The sequence below is a fragment of the Heteronotia binoei genome, chromosome 15 (genome assembly GCF_032191835.1).
Source record: "Heteronotia binoei isolate CCM8104 ecotype False Entrance Well chromosome 15, APGP_CSIRO_Hbin_v1, whole genome shotgun sequence".
Classification (NCBI taxonomy): Eukaryota; Metazoa; Chordata; class Lepidosauria; order Squamata; family Gekkonidae; genus Heteronotia; species Heteronotia binoei.
This window is the reverse complement of record NC_083237.1, coordinates 851,913-870,384: the sequence shown is the minus strand read 5'-3', so window position 1 is coordinate 870,384 and position 18,472 is coordinate 851,913. Positions and strand designations below refer to the sequence as shown.

Sequence of the window (18,472 nt, the reverse complement as noted above, 5' to 3'; positions counted from 1 at the left end):
AGGACACAAAAATATTTGTCAAATGAATTCAAGCACGCCTTAAACAAGCAATTGAAAAATAGCCAAGACAGAGAGTTAAACAATGGAGGTAGACAGATCAGCCTGTCCCATCAGCTGTCTTTTCTATAACCCTGCCCTGTAGAAGGAGACCCCAAAGGTAGGTGCCCACCTTGCCCCTTCCTGGAGGCTGTTCTGTTGCACTGGGGCAGCAGGAGAAGAGGCCCGGGCCCTGAAGGGTGTGGTCACCCTGTTGCGAGGAGTGTAGCTGCTGCCCATCTCTGTCTGCTTGCAGGCAGCCCCTGGGTTTAATCCCAGGCTAGAGATCCCCCCGAGTAGGCTAGCCTGTACTGGCAAGAGAGAGGGGGGAGGGAGAGGTAGTCTCCAACCTGGAACACGTGTGAGTCTTGCCACACCACGGAGCCCTCTCTCCTGCACTGGTCGGCTGCTAAAAGAAAATTCTGTTGTGACTTCTCTGGCGAAGCACAAAACCCCTCAGATGGGAAGGGGAAAGTGCCAAGTGCGTCCTTTTAAAGACTGGCACAGAAAAGAGGGAGAGGGCGCAGCCCGGATGCAGTTAAGGCTTTATTGGGTGATCTGGATCTCTCTCTAGCGCACACCCTTCCTCTTCTTGTATGAAGAAGAAGATATTGGATTTATATCCCGCCCTCCACTCCGAAGAGTCTCAGAGCGGCTCACAATCTCCTTTCCCTTCCTCCCCCACAACAGACACCCTGTGAAGTAGGTGGGGCTGAGAGAGCTCTCCCAGCAGTTGCGCTTTCAAGGACAACTGCTGCAATAGCTCTGGCTGACCCAAGGCCATTCCAGCAGGTGCAAGTGGAGGAGTGGGGAATCAAACCCGGTTCTCCCAGATAAGAGAGCTCTGGCTGACCCAAGGCCATTCCAGCAGGTGCAAGTGGAGGAGTGGGGAATCAAACCCGGTTCTCCCAGATAAGAGTCTGTGCACTTAACCACTACACCAAACTGGCTCTCCATGCCAGATGGTTGGCCCCCCCTGAGACTGTTGGGAGGGGGGAAGCTGCACAGTCATGGCTTTTTATCTGAACTGCCTCATGCTCTTCATCCTTGTTGCTTTCCTCTCTGCAGGTATCACCAATCCCAAGCAGGCAAAAGATGCCCCCAAGAATTTCACCTTTGATTATTCCTACTGGTCTCATACCTCTGTGAGTGGGCTGGGATGGGCTGGGCGGGGAAGGAGAGATGCTGGGGGGGTGGGGGGAGCTATAAAACAGTGGCAAGGCAGAGCCTTGGCCAAGGCAAGATCTTGCTGGTACAGCAGCTGAGCTGGGGAAGGGCTGGGTTTGTTGGCTGCAGGGCAGAGAAGGGGAGACGGTAGCTGCAGCCCACAGGGCCCCCTGGCTATAACAGCTCTCTTCTCCTAGGAGGAGGAGGACCCCAATTTTGCTTCCCAGTGGCAAGTCTACAAAGATATTGGAGAGGAAATGCTGCTTCATGCCTTTGAGGGCTACAACGTTTGCATCTTTGCCTACGGGCAGACGGGAGCCGGCAAGTCTTACACCATGATGGGCAAGCAGGAGACCGGCCACCAAGGCATCATACCTCAGGTACGGGGGGTGGGCGGGGACGGGTGGGTGCTGGCAAAGGAGCCCAAGGGCTGCCACCCACTGTCAGAAGGAAGGCCTGTCTCATCTAGCACTGCTTGAGAGCAGAAGGGCATGGAGGTGATTTCTTTTGGTGGCACGGTCGGTTTCTGTGGGGCCTCTGTGGGGGCAGAGGACAGGGGGGTTGTGCTGGCCTCCTAGAGATTCATCCTCCACCCCAGTTTGGCTTCATGGGTCCCTTTCCAAGGTGAGCCTGTGCTGTGAAAACATAAAGCCCTTGAAGACCCACAACTTTTTGTCCTGGTACCCTAAGGAACCGTGCTAGAATCAGAGCCTGTAAGTTTTATACGGAGCCAAAGGTATTCTTTTGCTGCCCCAGACTAATCTGGCTGCCCCCCCACTGGAACCAGGTCACTGCTCTACTCTCTGTGGCCCAAGTAGACTGGGCTGATCGTGGGGGGGGGGGTCAGTCCATTCTGTGGGCAGCTGACTTCTCTCTCCCTTGTCATGTTGAGCTCTGCCTGTCTTGCCAGCTCTCCTCAGCCCATTATATCCTGCCTCCAGCCCTCCACCTGCTCTCTTCTGCTCTGTCTCTCTAGCTCTGCAGAGACCTTTTTGCCCGAGTGAATGAGAACAAATGCCCCAACCTCTCCTATACCGTGGAGGTAAGTGCTGGCCCCATCCCCTTCTCTTGTTCTGAGCCCCACATATTTCCAGAGTACCTAGAAAGCTGGGTGTGGTGCAGATGTCACTGGTGTGCGCAGTGGCGGACTGGCCAGGGGGTCAGCTTGCCCGATGGCAAGTGGGCCTCTGATGAAGCGAGTCCCCTTAAACATTTATTTATTTATTTGATTTATATCCCGCCCCACCCCACCGAAGCGGGCTCAGGGCGGCTTACAATACAGAGATTCTAACAATAGAATTCAAATTTTAAATATAATAGCAATTTACATAGTTAAGAAATTAAAAACATTAAAAAACATTAAAACAGTGCATCAGTGCATTAGGCAATATGTTTAAAATGTTAATGACCTTTTAGTAGCTTGAAAATATAATAGAAGTTCCAATATAATAGAAGTTCTTTATTTCCTGGCAACCAATATTTTAGACCCAGTCTGCCACTGGGTGTGTTTGTGGGGGGGGGGGGGGGGAGGTGTCTGTGAGTTCCTGCATTGTGCAGGGGGTTGGACTAGATGACCCTGGAGGTCCCTTCCAACTCTATGATTCTACACCTCCCTTCACTTCCTTCCCCTGTCCTGCCGTTGTCCCAGGTGAGCTACATGGAGATCTACTGTGAACGTGTCCGGGACCTCCTAAACCCCAAGAGCCGTGGGAACCTCCGTGTGCGGGAGCACCCCATCATGGGGCCCTACGTGGAAGACCTCTCCAAGCTGGCCGTGACCTCCTTTGAAGACATTGCCGACCTCATGGACTGCGGCAACAAAGCCAGGTGCGCTCCTTGGCTGGCCAAAGGACCCAGGAATTGTGTGGGAGAGCAGGGGGTGGGGGCACAGGGATGGGCCAGTCTCCTCTCCTTCCTTATTCCTACATTTGGAGGAGGCTAACCCACCGCGCTGCCCCTGGTATGTGATGCAGCAGCAAGGGTTCTCTCTCACACCAGCGTGTGCATACACCCCTTCTCCCCCCCAGGACCGTGGCTGCCACCAACATGAATGAGACCAGCAGCCGCTCCCACGCTGTGTTCACCATCGTGTTCACACAGCACCGCCATGACGAGCTCACGGACCTTGACACGGAGAAGGTAAGGGGCTGTGGCAGGCCTCTGGAGAGACGGGCCCACGGTGCCCTCTGGGGAAGAACATGCCTGCCTGCCAACTGGGCACCATTCTGGCTGGAGCCTGGTGCTTCTGTGCAGCTCTTGCACGCCATTCATGTGGGGCATATGGGGAGAGACGGTAGCTCAGTGGCAGAGCATCTGCTTGGTAAGCAGAAGGTCCCAGGTTCTATCTCTGGCATCTCCAGCTAAAGGGGTCCAGGCAAGTAGGCGTGAAAAACCTCAGCTGGAGACCCTGGAGAGCCGCTGCCAGTCTGAGGAGATCTTTGATGAACCTTGGGGGGTCTGACTCAGTAGAAGGCAGCTTCATAAGTGTTAGGGAAGAACGGTGGCTCAGTGGTAGAGCATCTGCTTGGTAAGCAGAAGGTCCCAGGTTCAATCCCCGGCATCTCCAGCTAAAAGGGTCCAGGCAAGTAGGCGTGAAAAACCTCAGCTTGAGACCCTGGAGAAAGAGCCGCTGCCAGTCTGAGTAGACAATACTGACTTTGATGGACCGAGGGGGGTCTGATTCAGTAGAAGGCAGCTTCATAGGTTCACATGAACAATGGATCTCCCAAAACCTTTAGGGGAGGGAGGGTGGCTCAATGGTAGAGCATGTGCTTGGGAAGCAGAAGGTCCCAGGTTCAATCCCCGGCATCTCCAACTAAAAAGAGTCCAGGCAACTAGGCATGAAAAACCTCAGCTGGAGCCCCTGGAGAGCCGCTGCCAGTCTGAGTAGACAAGATGGACTGTGATGGGCCCAGGGGGGCCTGATTCAGCATAAGGCAGCTTCATGTGTTCCTGCGTTCAGTCCACAGGAATCCAGGTGCAGCAGCTGGAGGGCGGGCCTTCCTTAGGTGTCTCCCCGTCTGCCTGGGAGGTTTTTCTGTGCCAGATGGGCTGGGGTAGCAGTCAGAGTGCTGGGCAGGGACCTGAGAGGCTGGGGTTCAAGTTCCTGCTCTGGCATGCAGCCCGTTGCCTGACCTGAGGCCAGGTATTAACTCTCAGCCTGGCCTACTCCACAGGGAAGTTGTGAGGATAAAATGGAAGAAGGGAGGGAGGGAAATGTGCTTGCTGTCCTGAGCTCTTTGGAGGAAATAGGAGGGGGGGAAGTGTGTTAAATGAATAAACCTCCCCTTTCCTTTCTCTCAAGAACTCAGGTCTGTGTACCTGGTTCTCCTGCCCCCATTTTATCCTCTCAACAACCCTGCAAGGTAGGCTAGGCTGAGAGGGGGTGACTAGGCCAAGGTCACCCAGTGAGCTTCTGAGGCAGAGGGGGGGAGGGGGTTGAATGGGGGGGGGGTCTGCTCTTACCCAAGTGGGGTGGCCAGAGTGTGGGTTTTGGCTGGCTGCTGTAGCTTCCCCTGGCAGATCCGGCATTCCACCATGCTTCAGTCCAGAGACAGAGAGACTCTCGGGGTGGGAATGTGGGCCCTGATTCTGTTCAGACATTACAGCACACAACAGAGGAGTCTGTCTCTCCCCCACCCCCGTCTTCCAGGTCAGCAAGATCAGCCTGGTGGACCTTGCTGGGAGCGAGCGGGCTGATTCCTCCGGAGCAAAAGGCATGCGGTTGAAGGTGAGCAGCCGGAAGGGCCATGCTGGGATGGCAGGGGGTGTCTGGCTGTAGGGCAGACAGGGGGATTGTAAACCCCTCCTTTTCCCCCCCCAGGAAGGTGCCAATATTAACAAATCCCTGACCACTCTGGGCAAAGTCATATCCGCTCTGGCAGAGATGGTAAGTGGTCCCCTTTTGGGTACTGACAGACCCTTCCTTGGCCAAAGGCGTTGCAGGCTCAGGGTCCCTGTAGGGGCAGAACGTTCATGCTGGGCCTCAAAGGAAGAGGAGGGGAAGGGGTGGGGCAAGTCAGCTTCCCCAGGCAGGAAAGGTTCCTCCGGCCTGCCATGCGAAAGCGTTTCTGTGGAAGGGGCCCATCCTTTCTTGTGGAGCTCCTCTCGAAGCTTCCAGTGGTTGGTGGTCCAGAAGTGCCTGAAATGGGGGGGGGGGTGCCTTTTTGTGTCCCCTCCCTCCTGCCTTTGCTCTTTGCTCCTCTTGTGGGTCTAACCTGCCAAGAAAAAGGGGAGTGAAGCTGGACTATCAGACTGGCACATCTGCCTGGTTTGGGGGCTGGTTCCTTGGCTCTGCCCTTTGGATCGTGGCCCTTCCATCTGGGCAGAGCGGAATGAAAGCTTGAGCAGGGAGCTTCTGGGGTTTCCTTCCTGCCAGCGCGGGGTGCCTGTGCCTGCCCTCTTATCTCTCCTCCCCACTTTGCCAGCAAAGCAACAAGAAGAAGAAGTCTGAATTCATCCCTTACCGGGACTCAGTGCTCACATGGCTGCTGAAAGAGAACTTGGGTGAGTGTGCCAGAGAGCTTTTGGGTCAAGGGAGAGGCGGGGGGGGGGGATTCAGGAGGTGCAGCAAGCAAGAAGACAACTGGAAGGGGCCCTGAGAGGCTTATCAAATGTTGCCTGGGGTGGAGAAAGCAGGCAGAGGGAACTTCTCCCTTTCCTAAATCAGGAGACCTCAGGGGCACCCAGGGAAGGCAACAGACAGAGAGAAAAGTGTGTATGATAGTCCTGGGTGGGAGCAGGGAGGGCCATGTCCTTTGGGGGCCCTGGATTATGCCCCCTGAGCCTCCTGGTGCAGCTGAGGAGGTTGGTGCTGCTGGGTCAGCCAGTATCATAATGCCTTGTATAAATCGATGGTGCGGTCGCATTTGGAATACTGTGTACAAATCTGATCAAAACACCTCAATAAGGGTATTATAGCATTGGAAAAAGTCCAGAAAAGGGCAACTAGAATGATTAAAGGGTTGGAACACTTTCCCTATGAAGAAAGGTTAAAACGCTTGGGGCTCTTTAGCTTGGAGAAACGTTGACTGCGGGGTGACATGAGAGAGGTTTACAAGATTATGCATGGGATGGAGAAAGCAGAGAAAGAAGTACTTTTCTCCCTTTCTCACAATACAAGAACTCGTGGGCATTCAATGAAATTGCTGAGCAGTTGGGTTAGAATGGATAAAAGGAAGTCCTTCTTCACCCAAAGGGTGATTAACATGTGGAATTCACTGCCACAGGAGGTGGTGGCAGCTACAAGCATAGCCAGCTTCAAGAGGGGGTTAGATAAAAATATGGAGCAGAGGTCCATTGGTGGCTATCAGCCACAGTGTGCGTGTGTGTGTGTGTGTGTGTGTGTGTGTGTGTGTGTGTGTGTGTATATATATATATATATATATATATATATATATATATATATATGTATGTATGTATATATATATGTATGTGTGTGTGACCCAGAGTGTTGGACTGGATGGGCCACTGGCCTGATCCAACAGGGCTTCTCTTATGTTCTTATGTGACCCAGAGTGTTGGACTGGATGGGCCACTGGCCTGATCCAACAGGGCTTCTCTTATGTTCTTATGATGCTCCTGGTGTGATCAGTGAGAGCCCAGACACCTGGACTCTGCACTTTTCACCCCTGGGCAGGAGCAAGAGGCAAGGAACTGGGTGTACTTTTTCCTGCCCTGACTCCGCCCTGCTTGTGCTGCCTTTGAGGAGAGTGGCAAAGCCACTGCTTGGCATGCAGGAAGTCCCGGGTTCAATCCCCGGCAGCATCTCCAGTTCACAAAGACCAGGCGGGGGGATGGGGAAGACCTTTCCTTGCCTGAGACCCTGGAGAGCAGCTGCCCGTCTGAGTAGGCCCAACTGACCTCGAATGAACAAATGATCTGATTTAGCGTGAGACACCTTCATGCTGCATCTTCAGCCTCTTGTCTTGTTTGCTCCGCAGGAGGCAATTCCCGCACGGCCATGATTGCTGCCCTCAGCCCAGCAGACATCAACTATGAGGAGACACTGAGCACCCTCCGGTGAGCCAGAGGAAGGGGAGATGGTGGGCCTCCAGGAGGGGTGGCATCTGGGACAGGCCACCCTGAGGTGGGGGTGGGGATGGCATAAAGCAGCCTTGCCCCTTACGCCTCTTCCTTGGGTCCTCTTGTTCTCTCCCAGTTATGCCGATCGCGCCAAGCAGATCCGCTGCAACGCCGTAATCAATGAGGATCCCAACGCCCGGCTCATCCGCGAGCTCAAGGAGGAAGTGGCCAGACTGCGGGACCTCCTCTCTGCCCAGGGCTTGTCGGCCACCACCTTTGCTGGTATGGGCGCTGACAGTGGGGCAGACTCTGTACATGCTCAGAAGCACTCTCTTCTTGCTTTGTGTGGCCTAGTGGCGAGAGTTTTTTCTAGCGGGCATATTGCTCAGTGGCAGCCCCACAATGTGGAACGGCCTCCCTGGGGAGGTGTGCTTGGCTCTCTTGGTTTTGACCTTCAACTGAAGATGGTTTTATTTAGGAATACATTTGTCTAATTTTATTTATGAAGATGATATTGGATTTATATCCTGCCTTTCGCTCTGAATCTCAATGTCTCAGAGCGGGCACAATCTCCTTTATCTCCCCCCGCCATACAACAAAACCCTGTGAGGTAGGTGGGACTGAGAGAGCTCTCCCAGAACTGCTCTTAAGCAGAACAGCTCTGGAAGAACTTGTGGTTAACCCTAGGCCATTCCAGCAGCTGCAAGCGGAGGAGGGGGGAATCAAACCCAGTTCTCCCAGATAAGAGTCCCACACTTAACTACGACACCAAACTGGCTCTGGCCAGTCCTAAGTGAGATTTTAAAGTGTCATCTTGTCTGGTGTTCTATAATTGTTATTTATGTTGTCAGCTGCCTTGATGGCCACAAGGTAGAAAGGTGGCTAATAAATGGTTTAGATTGATTTTAGAAGCTCTCAATTCAAGCCCTGTTATATTCTAGCCAGCAAGGAAACAAGACTGGGGAGATCTCTCCCTGCCTCACTCCCATCCCCCCAGGGTGGGAAATGCTGGGTCTGGGTTCCTCGAGTAACTGCCTTCTTCCTTCCCCAGGTTGGGTGGGGGAAGGGCGTGGCTTCTGACTCCGTATGCATTTCAGGTTCAAAGCCCAATGACCCAGGAAGTGGATCCAACATTCCCCCCTCCCCTTTTGCGCCCACGGCTGAATTGCCCCTCACCCTCAATGGGGAGTCAGAGGACTACTCCTGCGTGGAGGACCAGATTATCTGCACAGAGGAGGCCATGGAGAGGCTGCAGGTGAGACTCTCAGAGGAGCTGTGGAGGGGGTGGGAGAGGCATCGAATACAGCACTGTGGAGAGAATGTCTTCTACACTGGGGGGGGGAAGAAGAGGAATGCAGGAGGCTGGAGATCTGTGGATTGAGCTGGGTGGGGTGTCCTCTGCACACCAAGCAGGTGCTCAGCCATTCACTAGGGGTGCAAACGCACACACACACACACACAAATTCAGGGTTTTTTGGATTCAGATATATTGGACTCCCAAAAATTTGGGATTCCTGAAAACCCCTGAATTCCAGTAACTGTCGGGTGTTTGGATTCAGGCTGTCCCCTGAAATCCTGACTCTTTGGCTCCATTATACCCTATGGGACCATTATAGTCAATGGGGAATCTATCTGGGGTTATCCAGAAGGCTGGGCGGGGGCAGTGCTGTTTGCTGAAGTAGAGTCACCAAAATTTTAGTGTAGCTTCTGGTGCCTCTCCTCAAAAGACACCCCCCAGTTTCAAAAAAGTTTGGACTGGGGAGGGAGGTCCAATTCTGTAGGCCCTCAAAGAAGGAATCTCCATCCTCCATTGTTTCCAGTGGTGGTGGTGGGGAAACGAAGTGCTCAGCAGAACCAGTGCATGTACAGAGTGCCCACGGAAGGTGCCTCCTTCCTCTGCTGTTTTCAGTGCAGGAGGAGAAAGCATTTAGGGGAGGCGCTGGGTTCTGCTGGGCACTCTGTACATGCACGGGCTGTGCTGGGCTTGCAACCCGCATCCCCCTTGGATTTGTCAAACTGGCATTGTCACAGTGGCATTAGTTTTGCAAAAATGCCCTCCCTTCAGTTTCTCCAGCAGAGGCTCTCTGGTTTGACATCAGTCTGCATTTTTGCTGTTTTTCCCCCTCCACTGGAAATAATGGATGGGGGCACACCCCTACTCCCAAACCCTTCTCCTGAGAAGTGATTGTATATGTGGTCGAAAGGCCCCGGTAGTGAAAGGACCCAAGATGAATTGCTCCCAGGTTCCTACTTGCTCTTGTAGGAGACTGAGAAGATCATTGCTGAGCTTAATGAAACCTGGGAGGAGAAGCTGCGCAAGACGGAGGCCATCCGGATGGACCGGTAGGTGCTGTGGTCGGTGGCTGCCCCCCCCCCGGGCATGCAGAAGGCCAGAATGGGCCTGCTTCTTGAAATCTGGAGGGAGCTGAGAAGAACTTGCTTTCTCTGGCTTCACACCCCCAGGCAGGAGGCAGATGTCTTGTTCCACAATATAGAGAGCACAGGTGGGTGCTTGGTCTGTCGCAGAACAGAGCGGAGGCAGTCCAAGTCCACTCTCAGGATGCTTTCCTCGGAGTCCCGTGAAGCTGAGGGGTCGCCTCTGTTGTCTTTGGAAAGCCAGTTTGGTGTAGTCGTGAAGTGTGCGGACTCTTATCTGGGAGAACCGTGTTTGATTCCCCACTCCTCCACTTGCACCTGCTGGAATGGCCTTTGGGTCAGCCATAGCTCTCTTATCTGAGAGAACTGGGTGTGATTCCCCACTCCTCCACTTGCACTTGCTGGAATGGCCTTCGGTCAGCCATAGCTCTAACAGAGGTTGTTCTTGAAAGGGCAGCTGCTGGGAGAGCCCTCTCCAGCCCCACCCGCCTCACAGGGTGTCTGTTGTGGGGGAGGAAGATAAAGGAGATTGTGAGCCTCTCTAAGACTCTCCGGAGTGGAGGGCGGGATATAAATCCAATATCTTCATGTACCTCACAGGGTGTCTGTTGTGGGGGAGGAAGGGAAAGGAGAGTGAGAGCCGCTCTGAGACTCTTCGGAGTGGAGGACGGGATATAAATCCAATATCTTCATGTATCTCACAGGGTGTCTGTTGTGGGGGAGGAAGATAAAGGAGATTGTGAGCCTCTCTAAGACTCTCCGGAGTGGAGGGCGGGATATAAATCCAATATCTTCATCTACCTCACAGGGTGTCTGTTGTGGGGGAGGAAGGGAAAGGAGATTGTGAGCCTCTCTGAGACTCTTTGGAGTGGAGGGCGGGATATAAATCCAATATCTTCATCTACCTCACAGGGTGTCTGTTGTGCGGGAGGAAGGGAAAGGAGATTGTGAGCCACTCTGAGACTCTTCGGAGTGGAGGGCGGGATATAAATCCAATATCTTCATCTACCTCACAGGGTGTCTGTTGTGGGGGAGGAAGGGAAAGGAGATTGTGAGCCACTCTGAGACTCTTTGGAGTGGAGGGCGGGATATAAATCCAATATCTTCTTCTTCTTTCCTGCAGAGAGGCGCTCCTGGCAGAAATGGGTGTGGCTCTCCGGGAGGACGGGGGCACTGTGGGAGTCTTCTCTCCCAAGAAGGTATGTGCACATATAGTAGACGAAGGAGGGCGCCGGGGGGGCAGCTGCAGTTGCTTTCCTGAGGCACTTACGGGGCTAAAGTGTTTCTACTCCATCTTGGGCAGGAGACAATATACAATTTAGCAGCCTTTTGGGAAAGGTCAGTTTGTCCAAGATGAATGAAAGGCCCAGGAGCGCCCTAACAGCTGACCTCTATTTCCAGATGAGCTTTTGTGGCTCACAGCTTGCTTCTCCTAAATCTAAAGATTCACTGGAGCTTATCTGGAAATGAATGTTGCCAGTCTTTAAGGTGCCCGGCTGGACCTTTGCTTTGCTGCAGCTGCCCCTTTGCCTTCCCAAAGCCTTTCAGATGGGTCTTTGTGGTGGGGCCCCAGTGACACAGTTGCTTCCCAGGTGTTCCAGCACTGTGGTTAGAAGAGATTTTTTTTTTGGGGGGGGAGCACACACATGCAAATGGACCACCTGTTGAGGTAGCCCCCCCTCCCGCCTCCGGCTGTCTCTCCTGCCGCCACCTTGTCCCTGTGTCCTGTGCAGACGCCACACCTGGTGAACTTGAATGAGGACCCCCTGATGTCTGAGTGCCTCCTGTACCATATCAAGGATGGTGCCACCCGGTGAGGACTGCTGTGCTGGGCGGGGTGGTGAGGACCCCCCTTGCTGGCTCTCCCCCCACCCTCTGCGGCTGGGGCCCCTTCTGGATCCTTCTCTTCCGCTCCTGCAGGGTCGGCCAGGAAAACGTGGACATCAAGCTGACGGGGCAGTTCATTAAAGAGCAGCACTGCCTCTTCCGCAGCATCACCACGGAGACTGGAGAAGGTGAGCAGGGGGGCAAGGGGAGGGTCAAAGCCTCCAGTGGTGGCTCTAGAACACTGACCTTTCCTCTCCCGTCTCTTGTGCTTGCGTGGAGCAGAGTGGCAGGACTGCAGGCGAGTGCGCAGCAGGTATTAGATGGCCGGCGGGTCTCGGTAGGGCATGGGGATGCATTGCCAGATGCCTCGCTTCCTCCTTCCACTTCTCTCCAGAATGGGGCAGATGGGGGGGCAAAGGCTGAGTGGTTCTGGTACCGGAAGGGCTTCCAGAGAGAGGCAGTGTTGATTCCCAGCCCTCTCCCCTTTCAGTGGTTGTCACGTTGGAGCCTTGTGAGGGCGCAGAGACCTACGTCAATGGGAAGCAGGTGACGGAGTCGCTGGTGCTGCGATCAGGTAGGCTGCGTGGCATTGGGCAGGTGGCGTTCCTCAGACTTCAGCGCCAGGAGCAGGGAGGCAGGGCCATGTTTTGCTGTCAAGGGTCTGAGCAGAGAGAGGAGCCCATGTGGAAGGGAGATTCTTCGGGGCTCTTTGGGAAAGCACCCAGTTTTTCTGACCCACCACTTCTGCCAGGGGGCAGTGTGACAAAAATTGTCACTCCTTGGTGATTGGAAAGACTGCTTTTGAACTGTCTTCCGTTAATGTCTTCTCGCCACATGCTCTTGTCTATTTGAAGTTCTATGTGCAAGCTCTGTCAGGATACCACTGACCTCTACATTACACTGATTTGTTGTTTAAAATTTATGGTGTCTCTTAGTGGTTTTTTTATTTACACCAAGGGGCAGCGTGAGGCAGCCTCTCAGGGGGCAGAGTGTGAGGCACCCCTGGAGGTGTTGGAGGGGACAGCCTGAAGGGGGGGAGCATGAGCAATTTTGGCCCTGCGGAACAGAACCCCCACTGGGTCCTCTCCCATGATGGAGCTGCCACCTCTGGCCCAGCCCCGCTCTGCTACCCTCCTTGCCCCTCCCCAGAGCTGTGATGGAGCAACACAGGGATGGGATTCTGCCCCACGCCCTTCCAAGCGTGATCTTTCTCTCTCCAGGGAACCGAATTGTGATGGGCAAGAACCACGTCTTCCGCTTCAACCACCCGGAGCAGGCCCGGATGGAGAGGGAGCGGAGCACCCCTCTCGAGAGCCAGTCAGAGCCGGTGGACTGGAACTTTGCCCAGCGGGAGCTGTTGGAGAAACAGGGCATCGACATCAAGCTGGAGATGGAGAAGAGGTGCGTGGGGGTGGGGGGGTGGCAGGGGAGGAGCAAGGCAGCTGGCAGGAGGCAGGCCCTCCGAGCAGCAGAACAGAACCTGGGCAGGGAACAGCAGACACCTTGGCCAGAGGCAGCCCAGCCTTGCCCTGGGACAGCCCGGGAAGGCACCTCAACTTGGGAGTGTGGGGATGATTGGGGGCCCCTTCCTGTCTTGGAAAGGGGGCGCTTTGAGCAGCCTCCGTGCCCTGTGTGAGCCTCCCCTCTGTAGACCCACTCACAAGATTGTCACATTGAATGTTGAGGGGGGAATGGCCGTACTTGGCATTTTAATTTATTTATTAGATTTTTTTAGTCACCACTCACCAAAGGGTCTCATGGTGACTTACAATGAGACACCTAGGTGAGAAGGGCGGGGTATAAATCTTAATATAAATAAATAAAATAAATAAATAAATGTTAAAGCCAATAAGGTAAAAAAATTAAAACAGATCTAAAAACTAACATCAAAATATTAAAATATGTGGCTGAAACCATATTACTATTTAAAAAGCCCAAACGTGCAAAAGTTGGTAAAATGTGGTTTGGATCCTGCTATTGTTAAGGTCGGATCGCACCAAAGAGTGCTTGTGAATAGTTCCTCATCCTCTTGGAGAGGAATGACAAGTGGAGAGCCTCAAGGATCTGTCCTGGGACCTGTTTTGTTCAACACCTTTATAAATGAGTTGGATGAAGGAATAGAGGGAACGCACATTAAATTTGCAGATGCTACTAAATTGGAAGGGGGAACAAATACGGTAGACAGAGACAGCCATGACAGACAAGATAGTGGGCTTCACATCTGTCAGGACCCTGTGAACACTTGCGTGGGTGAGCAGGCCAAAAAAGCCAGTGTCAAGCTGGGATTTGAATCCTCACTCTGCCAAGGAAGTTTGCTTGGTGACCTTGGGCCATTTCCACACTCTCAGCCTGGCCTATCTTGCAGGGATGTTGTGAAGATAAAATGGAGGAGAAGAAAGCAACGTGAACCACCTGGGGTCCCTGCTGGGGAGAAAGACGGGGGGCTGCAAAGGAAGTAAATAAATTAATAGAAGAGTTTGGCTGGTGTTTGTTTTGGAGAGATTTCAGGCTGCCTTTCCACCCTCAAAACAGAAACAGTTCCAGTAAAAACCTCCTCATCCATCTAAAATGAGCCATCAGTAAAACAGTAAAAAGGCCAATGCCATGCTGGGAATTATTAGGAAGGGAATTGAAAACAAATCAGCCACTATCCTAATGCCCCTGTATAAATTGATGGTGTGGTCTCATTTGGAATACTGTGTACAATTCTGGTCACCACACCTCAAAAAGGATATCACATTGGGAAAAGTGCAGAAAAGGGCAACGAGAATGATTAAAGGTTTGGAACACTTTCCCTATGAAGAAAGGTTAAAATGCTTGGTGCTCTTTAGCTTGGAGAAACGTCAACTGTGGGGTGACATGATAGAGGTTTACAAGATTATGCATGGGATGAAGAAAGTAGAGAAAGAAGTCCTTTTCTCCCTTTCTCACAATACAAGAACTCGTGGGCATTCAATGAAATGGCCGGGCAGTCTGGTTCAAACAGATAAAAGGAAGTCCTTCTTCACTCAAAGGGTGATTAACATGTGGAATTCACTGCCACAGGAGGTGGCGGTGGCTACAAGCATAGCCAGCTTCAAGAGGGGATTGGATAAAAATATGGAGCAGAGGTCCATCAGTGGCTATTAGCCACAGTGTGTGTGTGTGTGTGTGTACATATATATTTTGGCCACTGTGTGATACAGAGTGTTGGACTGGAGGGGCCATTGGCCTGATCCAACAGGGCTTCTCTTATGTTCTTATGACACATGAGCGTCCTCAGCCCCAGCAAAAAAAGAAGGGAGGCATGTAGGGACAGCCCCCGTCTCACCTCCTGAGGCAGGAATTCCGCCAGAGGCTGTTTTTCTTCGGGTGGGGGCCACCTCTCCTCAGGCTGGTTCTGCCAGGCTCAGGGGGCAGCCGAAAGGTTCAGCAGAGGCCTGCTTGGCCTTGCAGTGACAGCTTCTCTTCTCTTCTCTTCTCTTCTCTTCTCTTCTCTTCTCTTCTCTTCTCTTCTCTTCTCTTCTCTTCTCTTCTCTTCTCTTCTCTTCTCTTCTCTCCTCCCTCCCTCCTTATAGGCTCCAAGACCTGGAGAACCAGTATCGGCGGGAGAAGGAGGAGGCTGACCTTCTTCTGGAGCAGCAAAGGCTGGTATGGAGAGGGGAGGGGGGTTCTGGTCTCTCTTCTGCAGGGAGGGGAAAGCTGTCATCGGGCCCTCAGAGAAGCGGCTGTGCCCCGCCCTGCTGGGACTCCTCTTTCGTAAGCACAGCCATGCAGGACCACACCAGTGGTCTGTCTAGCTCAGGGGTCCCCAAACCTCTTGAGCCAGCGGACGCCTTTGGAAATCTGACACAACCCCCAAACGGCCATCGCAGGAGGCAGAGGCAACCCCCAAATGGGAGGGAGTTGTGAGGCTCTTTCCGCATAACTCTGATTGTAGCATGTTGTTTAAAAGTCTCCCCTGCACCCACCCGCACAAGCCGGCACCTTGAACCAGCTAAGAAGCTGTCAGGACAGCCAGTCCTTCGCATCCCAGTGTCCCATCAGAAGCTGTGCTGGCCCCACCCACCCTTTTTGAAAGCCCCCGGGAGCACCAGGAAAGGAATTGGCGGGGCCCAGGGGCACCACAATAGGGATCCTCCGTTTAGTCAAGACTTGATTCCTGCAGGATGAATCCCTGTGCTCTTGGGAAGCCTGGGGGGGGGGGGATTGGGGCGCAAGGGCTGCTCTCTGTGTGGCTGTCCTCACTCCAGCCCTGCCCTCTCCCTTCTCTCCCCTCCTCCCGGCAGTATGCAGACTCAGACAGTGGGGACGACTCAGACAAGCGCTCCTGTGAGGAGAGCTGGCGGCTCATTTCCTCGCTGAGGGAGAAGCTGCCAGCCACCAAAGTACAAACCATCGTGCGCCGCTGTGGCCTGCCCAGTTCCGGCAAGAAGCGGGAGCCGTTGCGCGTGTATCAGATCCCGCAGCGCCGCCGGGTGGCCAAGGACCCCCGCTGGCTGACACTGGCCGACCTCAAGATGCAGGCGGTGAAGGAGATCTGCTACGAGGTGGCCCTCAACGACTTCCGCCACTCCCGCCAGGAGATCGAAGCCATGAGCATCGTCAAGATGAAGGAACTGTGCCGCCTCTACGGGAAGCGCGACCCCAACGAGCGGGACAGCTGGCGGGCTGTGGCCCGGGATGTGTGGGACACCGTTGGGGTGGGCGAGGCAGATGGCACCGCGGGCAACAGCAGCGCTGGCGGGGGGGCCCCCGATGGCCGAGCAGGCACCGCCGGCACGGACGTAGATGACCTTCGAGCTCACATTGACAAACTGACCGATATCCTTCAAGAGGTGAAAATACAGAACAACATGAAGGACGAAGAGATCCGCTCTCTCCGGGATCGTGTGGTCAAGATGGAGCAGGTCATCCCCATTTCTGCCCAGGTGAGCGGCTCCAGACGTGGCTGCCTTCCGCCACACGCACTCGGGGGCTTCAGACAAGGGGGGGTCGGGGGAACCAGGTGGCTTCTGGAGACCCCTTAAGGGGTTTTCAAGGTGACAGCCGTTCAGAAGTGGTTTGCCCTCCTTGCCCACCTCTGCGTAGCAACCCTGGACTGACTGCTGTTTGCCACTTTGGGGTCAGGCAGCAGGTTTTCTCCAGGGATCCCAAAGAGTTCTGCTGCTTCTTTCTTCTGCCTTCTTCGGGGCTTGGAGCAGACGTCCATCAGTGGCTATTAGCCACAGTGTATATGTGTGTGGGTGTGTGTGTATACACACACATATATTGGCCACTGTGTGACAAAGTGTTGGACTGGATGGGCCATTGGCCTGATCCAACAGAGCTTCTCTTATGTTCTTATGTGACACAAAGTGTTGGACTGGATGGGCCACTGGCCTGATCCAACAGAGCTTCTCTTATGTTCTTATGTGACACAGAGTGTTGGACTGGATGGGCCACTGGCCTGATCCAACATGGTTTCTCTTATGTTCTTATGTGACACAGAGTGTTGGACTGGATGGGCCATTGGCCTGATCCAACATGGCTTCTCTTATATTCTTATGTGTCACAGAGTGTTGGACTGGATGGGCCATTGGCCTGATCCAACATGGCTTCTCTTATGTTCTTATGTGTCACAGAGTGTTGGACTGGATGGGCCACTGGCCTGATCCAACATGGCTTCTCTTATGTTCTTATGTGTCACAGAGTGTTGGACTGGATGGGCCATTGGCCTGATCCAACATGGCTTCTCTTATGTTCTTATGTGTCACAGAGTGTTGGACTGGATGGGCCATTGGCCTGATCCAACATGGCTTCTCTTCTGTTCTTATGTGACACAGAGTGTTGGACTGGATGGGCCACTGGCCTGATCCAGCAGGGCTTCTCTTATGTTCTTATGTGACACAGAGTGTTGGACTGGATGGGCCATTGGCCTGATCCAACATGGCTTCTCTTATGTTCTTATGTGACACAGAGTGTTGGACTGGATTGGCCTTTGGCCTGATCCAACATGGCTTCTCTTATGTTCTTATGTGACACAGAGTGTTGGACTGGATGGACCTTTGGCCTGATCCAACAGGGCTTCTCTTATGTTCTTATGTGACACAGAGTGCTGGACTGGATGGGCCATTGGCCTGATCCAACATGGCTTCTCTCATGTTCTTATGTGACACAGAGTGTTGGACTGGAGGGGCCTTTTGCCTGATCCAACATGACTTCTCTTATGTTCTTCTGTGACACAGAGTGTTGGACTGGATGGGCCACTGGCCTGATCCAACATGGCTTCTCTTATGTTCTTATGTGACACAGAGTGTTGAACTGAATGGGCCACTGGCCTGATCCAACAGGGCTTTTCTTATGTTCTTATGTGACACAAAGTGTTGGACTGGAGAGGCCACTGGCCTGATCCAACATGGCTTCTCTTATGTTCTTCTGTGACACAGAGTGTTGGGCTGGATGGGCCATTGGCCTGATCCAACATGGCTTCTCTTATGCTCTTATGTGACACAGAGTGTTGAACTGAATGGGCCACTGGCCTGATCCAACAGGGCTTTTCTTATGTTCTTATGTGACACAAAGTGTTGGACTGGAAGGGCCACTGGCCTGATCCAACAGGGCTTCTCTTGTTCTTATGTTCACTGGGGGGGGGAGGTGCAGGGTGAAGTACTTGCGAATGTCCTGCATTGTGCAGGGGGTTGAACTAGACCACCCACTGGCTGTTGTTGGAAGGAGCCCCTTCCCCAGAATATCGGGAGCTGGCAGCCGAGTTTGGGGTGGAGGCTGCAGAAGGGGGTATAGAAGAGTAGGCTGTGGCTGCTCGGGGAGGGGCTGAGAGTCCATGGGAAAGCGTCTGCTTGGCATGAGAAAGGCCTTTCTCAGCCTGAAACTCTGGAGAGTGACTGCTGGGCTGAGTAGCCTGAGCTGACCTCGGCGGGTCGGATTTAGTCAGGAGGACTGCCCTCTTGGTCTGAAGCGACAGGACAGAGATGAGTCCAGCCAGGCACCTTTCAGACCAACGAAGTTTAATTCTCAGTACTGGCTTCTGCACGGATGCAGGTGAAAGCTGACACCTAGAATG

At 53.5% G+C, this 18,472-nt stretch overlaps 1 protein-coding gene across 1 annotated transcript in view; it reads left to right on the top strand.

The window, feature by feature from the left end:
- Nucleotides 1-18,472, top strand: part of KIF1C (kinesin family member 1C) — a 45,369-nt gene that overhangs the window by 26,095 nt on the left and 802 nt on the right. The window contains exons 3-21 of the mRNA XM_060255588.1: nt 1,105-1,181; nt 1,404-1,583; nt 2,180-2,245; nt 2,852-3,030; nt 3,231-3,342; nt 4,856-4,933; nt 5,027-5,092; nt 5,631-5,709; nt 7,146-7,224; nt 7,364-7,509; nt 8,325-8,482; nt 9,491-9,570; nt 10,727-10,802; nt 11,337-11,416; nt 11,524-11,618; nt 11,921-12,004; nt 12,651-12,831; nt 14,988-15,060; nt 15,699-16,340. Coding sequence (XP_060111571.1) covers nt 1,105-1,181; nt 1,404-1,583; nt 2,180-2,245; nt 2,852-3,030; nt 3,231-3,342; nt 4,856-4,933; nt 5,027-5,092; nt 5,631-5,709; nt 7,146-7,224; nt 7,364-7,509; nt 8,325-8,482; nt 9,491-9,570; nt 10,727-10,802; nt 11,337-11,416; nt 11,524-11,618; nt 11,921-12,004; nt 12,651-12,831; nt 14,988-15,060; nt 15,699-16,340 — 2,531 coding nt within the window. The remainder of the gene's footprint in view (nt 1-1,104; nt 1,182-1,403; nt 1,584-2,179; nt 2,246-2,851; nt 3,031-3,230; nt 3,343-4,855; nt 4,934-5,026; nt 5,093-5,630; nt 5,710-7,145; nt 7,225-7,363; nt 7,510-8,324; nt 8,483-9,490; nt 9,571-10,726; nt 10,803-11,336; nt 11,417-11,523; nt 11,619-11,920; nt 12,005-12,650; nt 12,832-14,987; nt 15,061-15,698; nt 16,341-18,472) is intronic.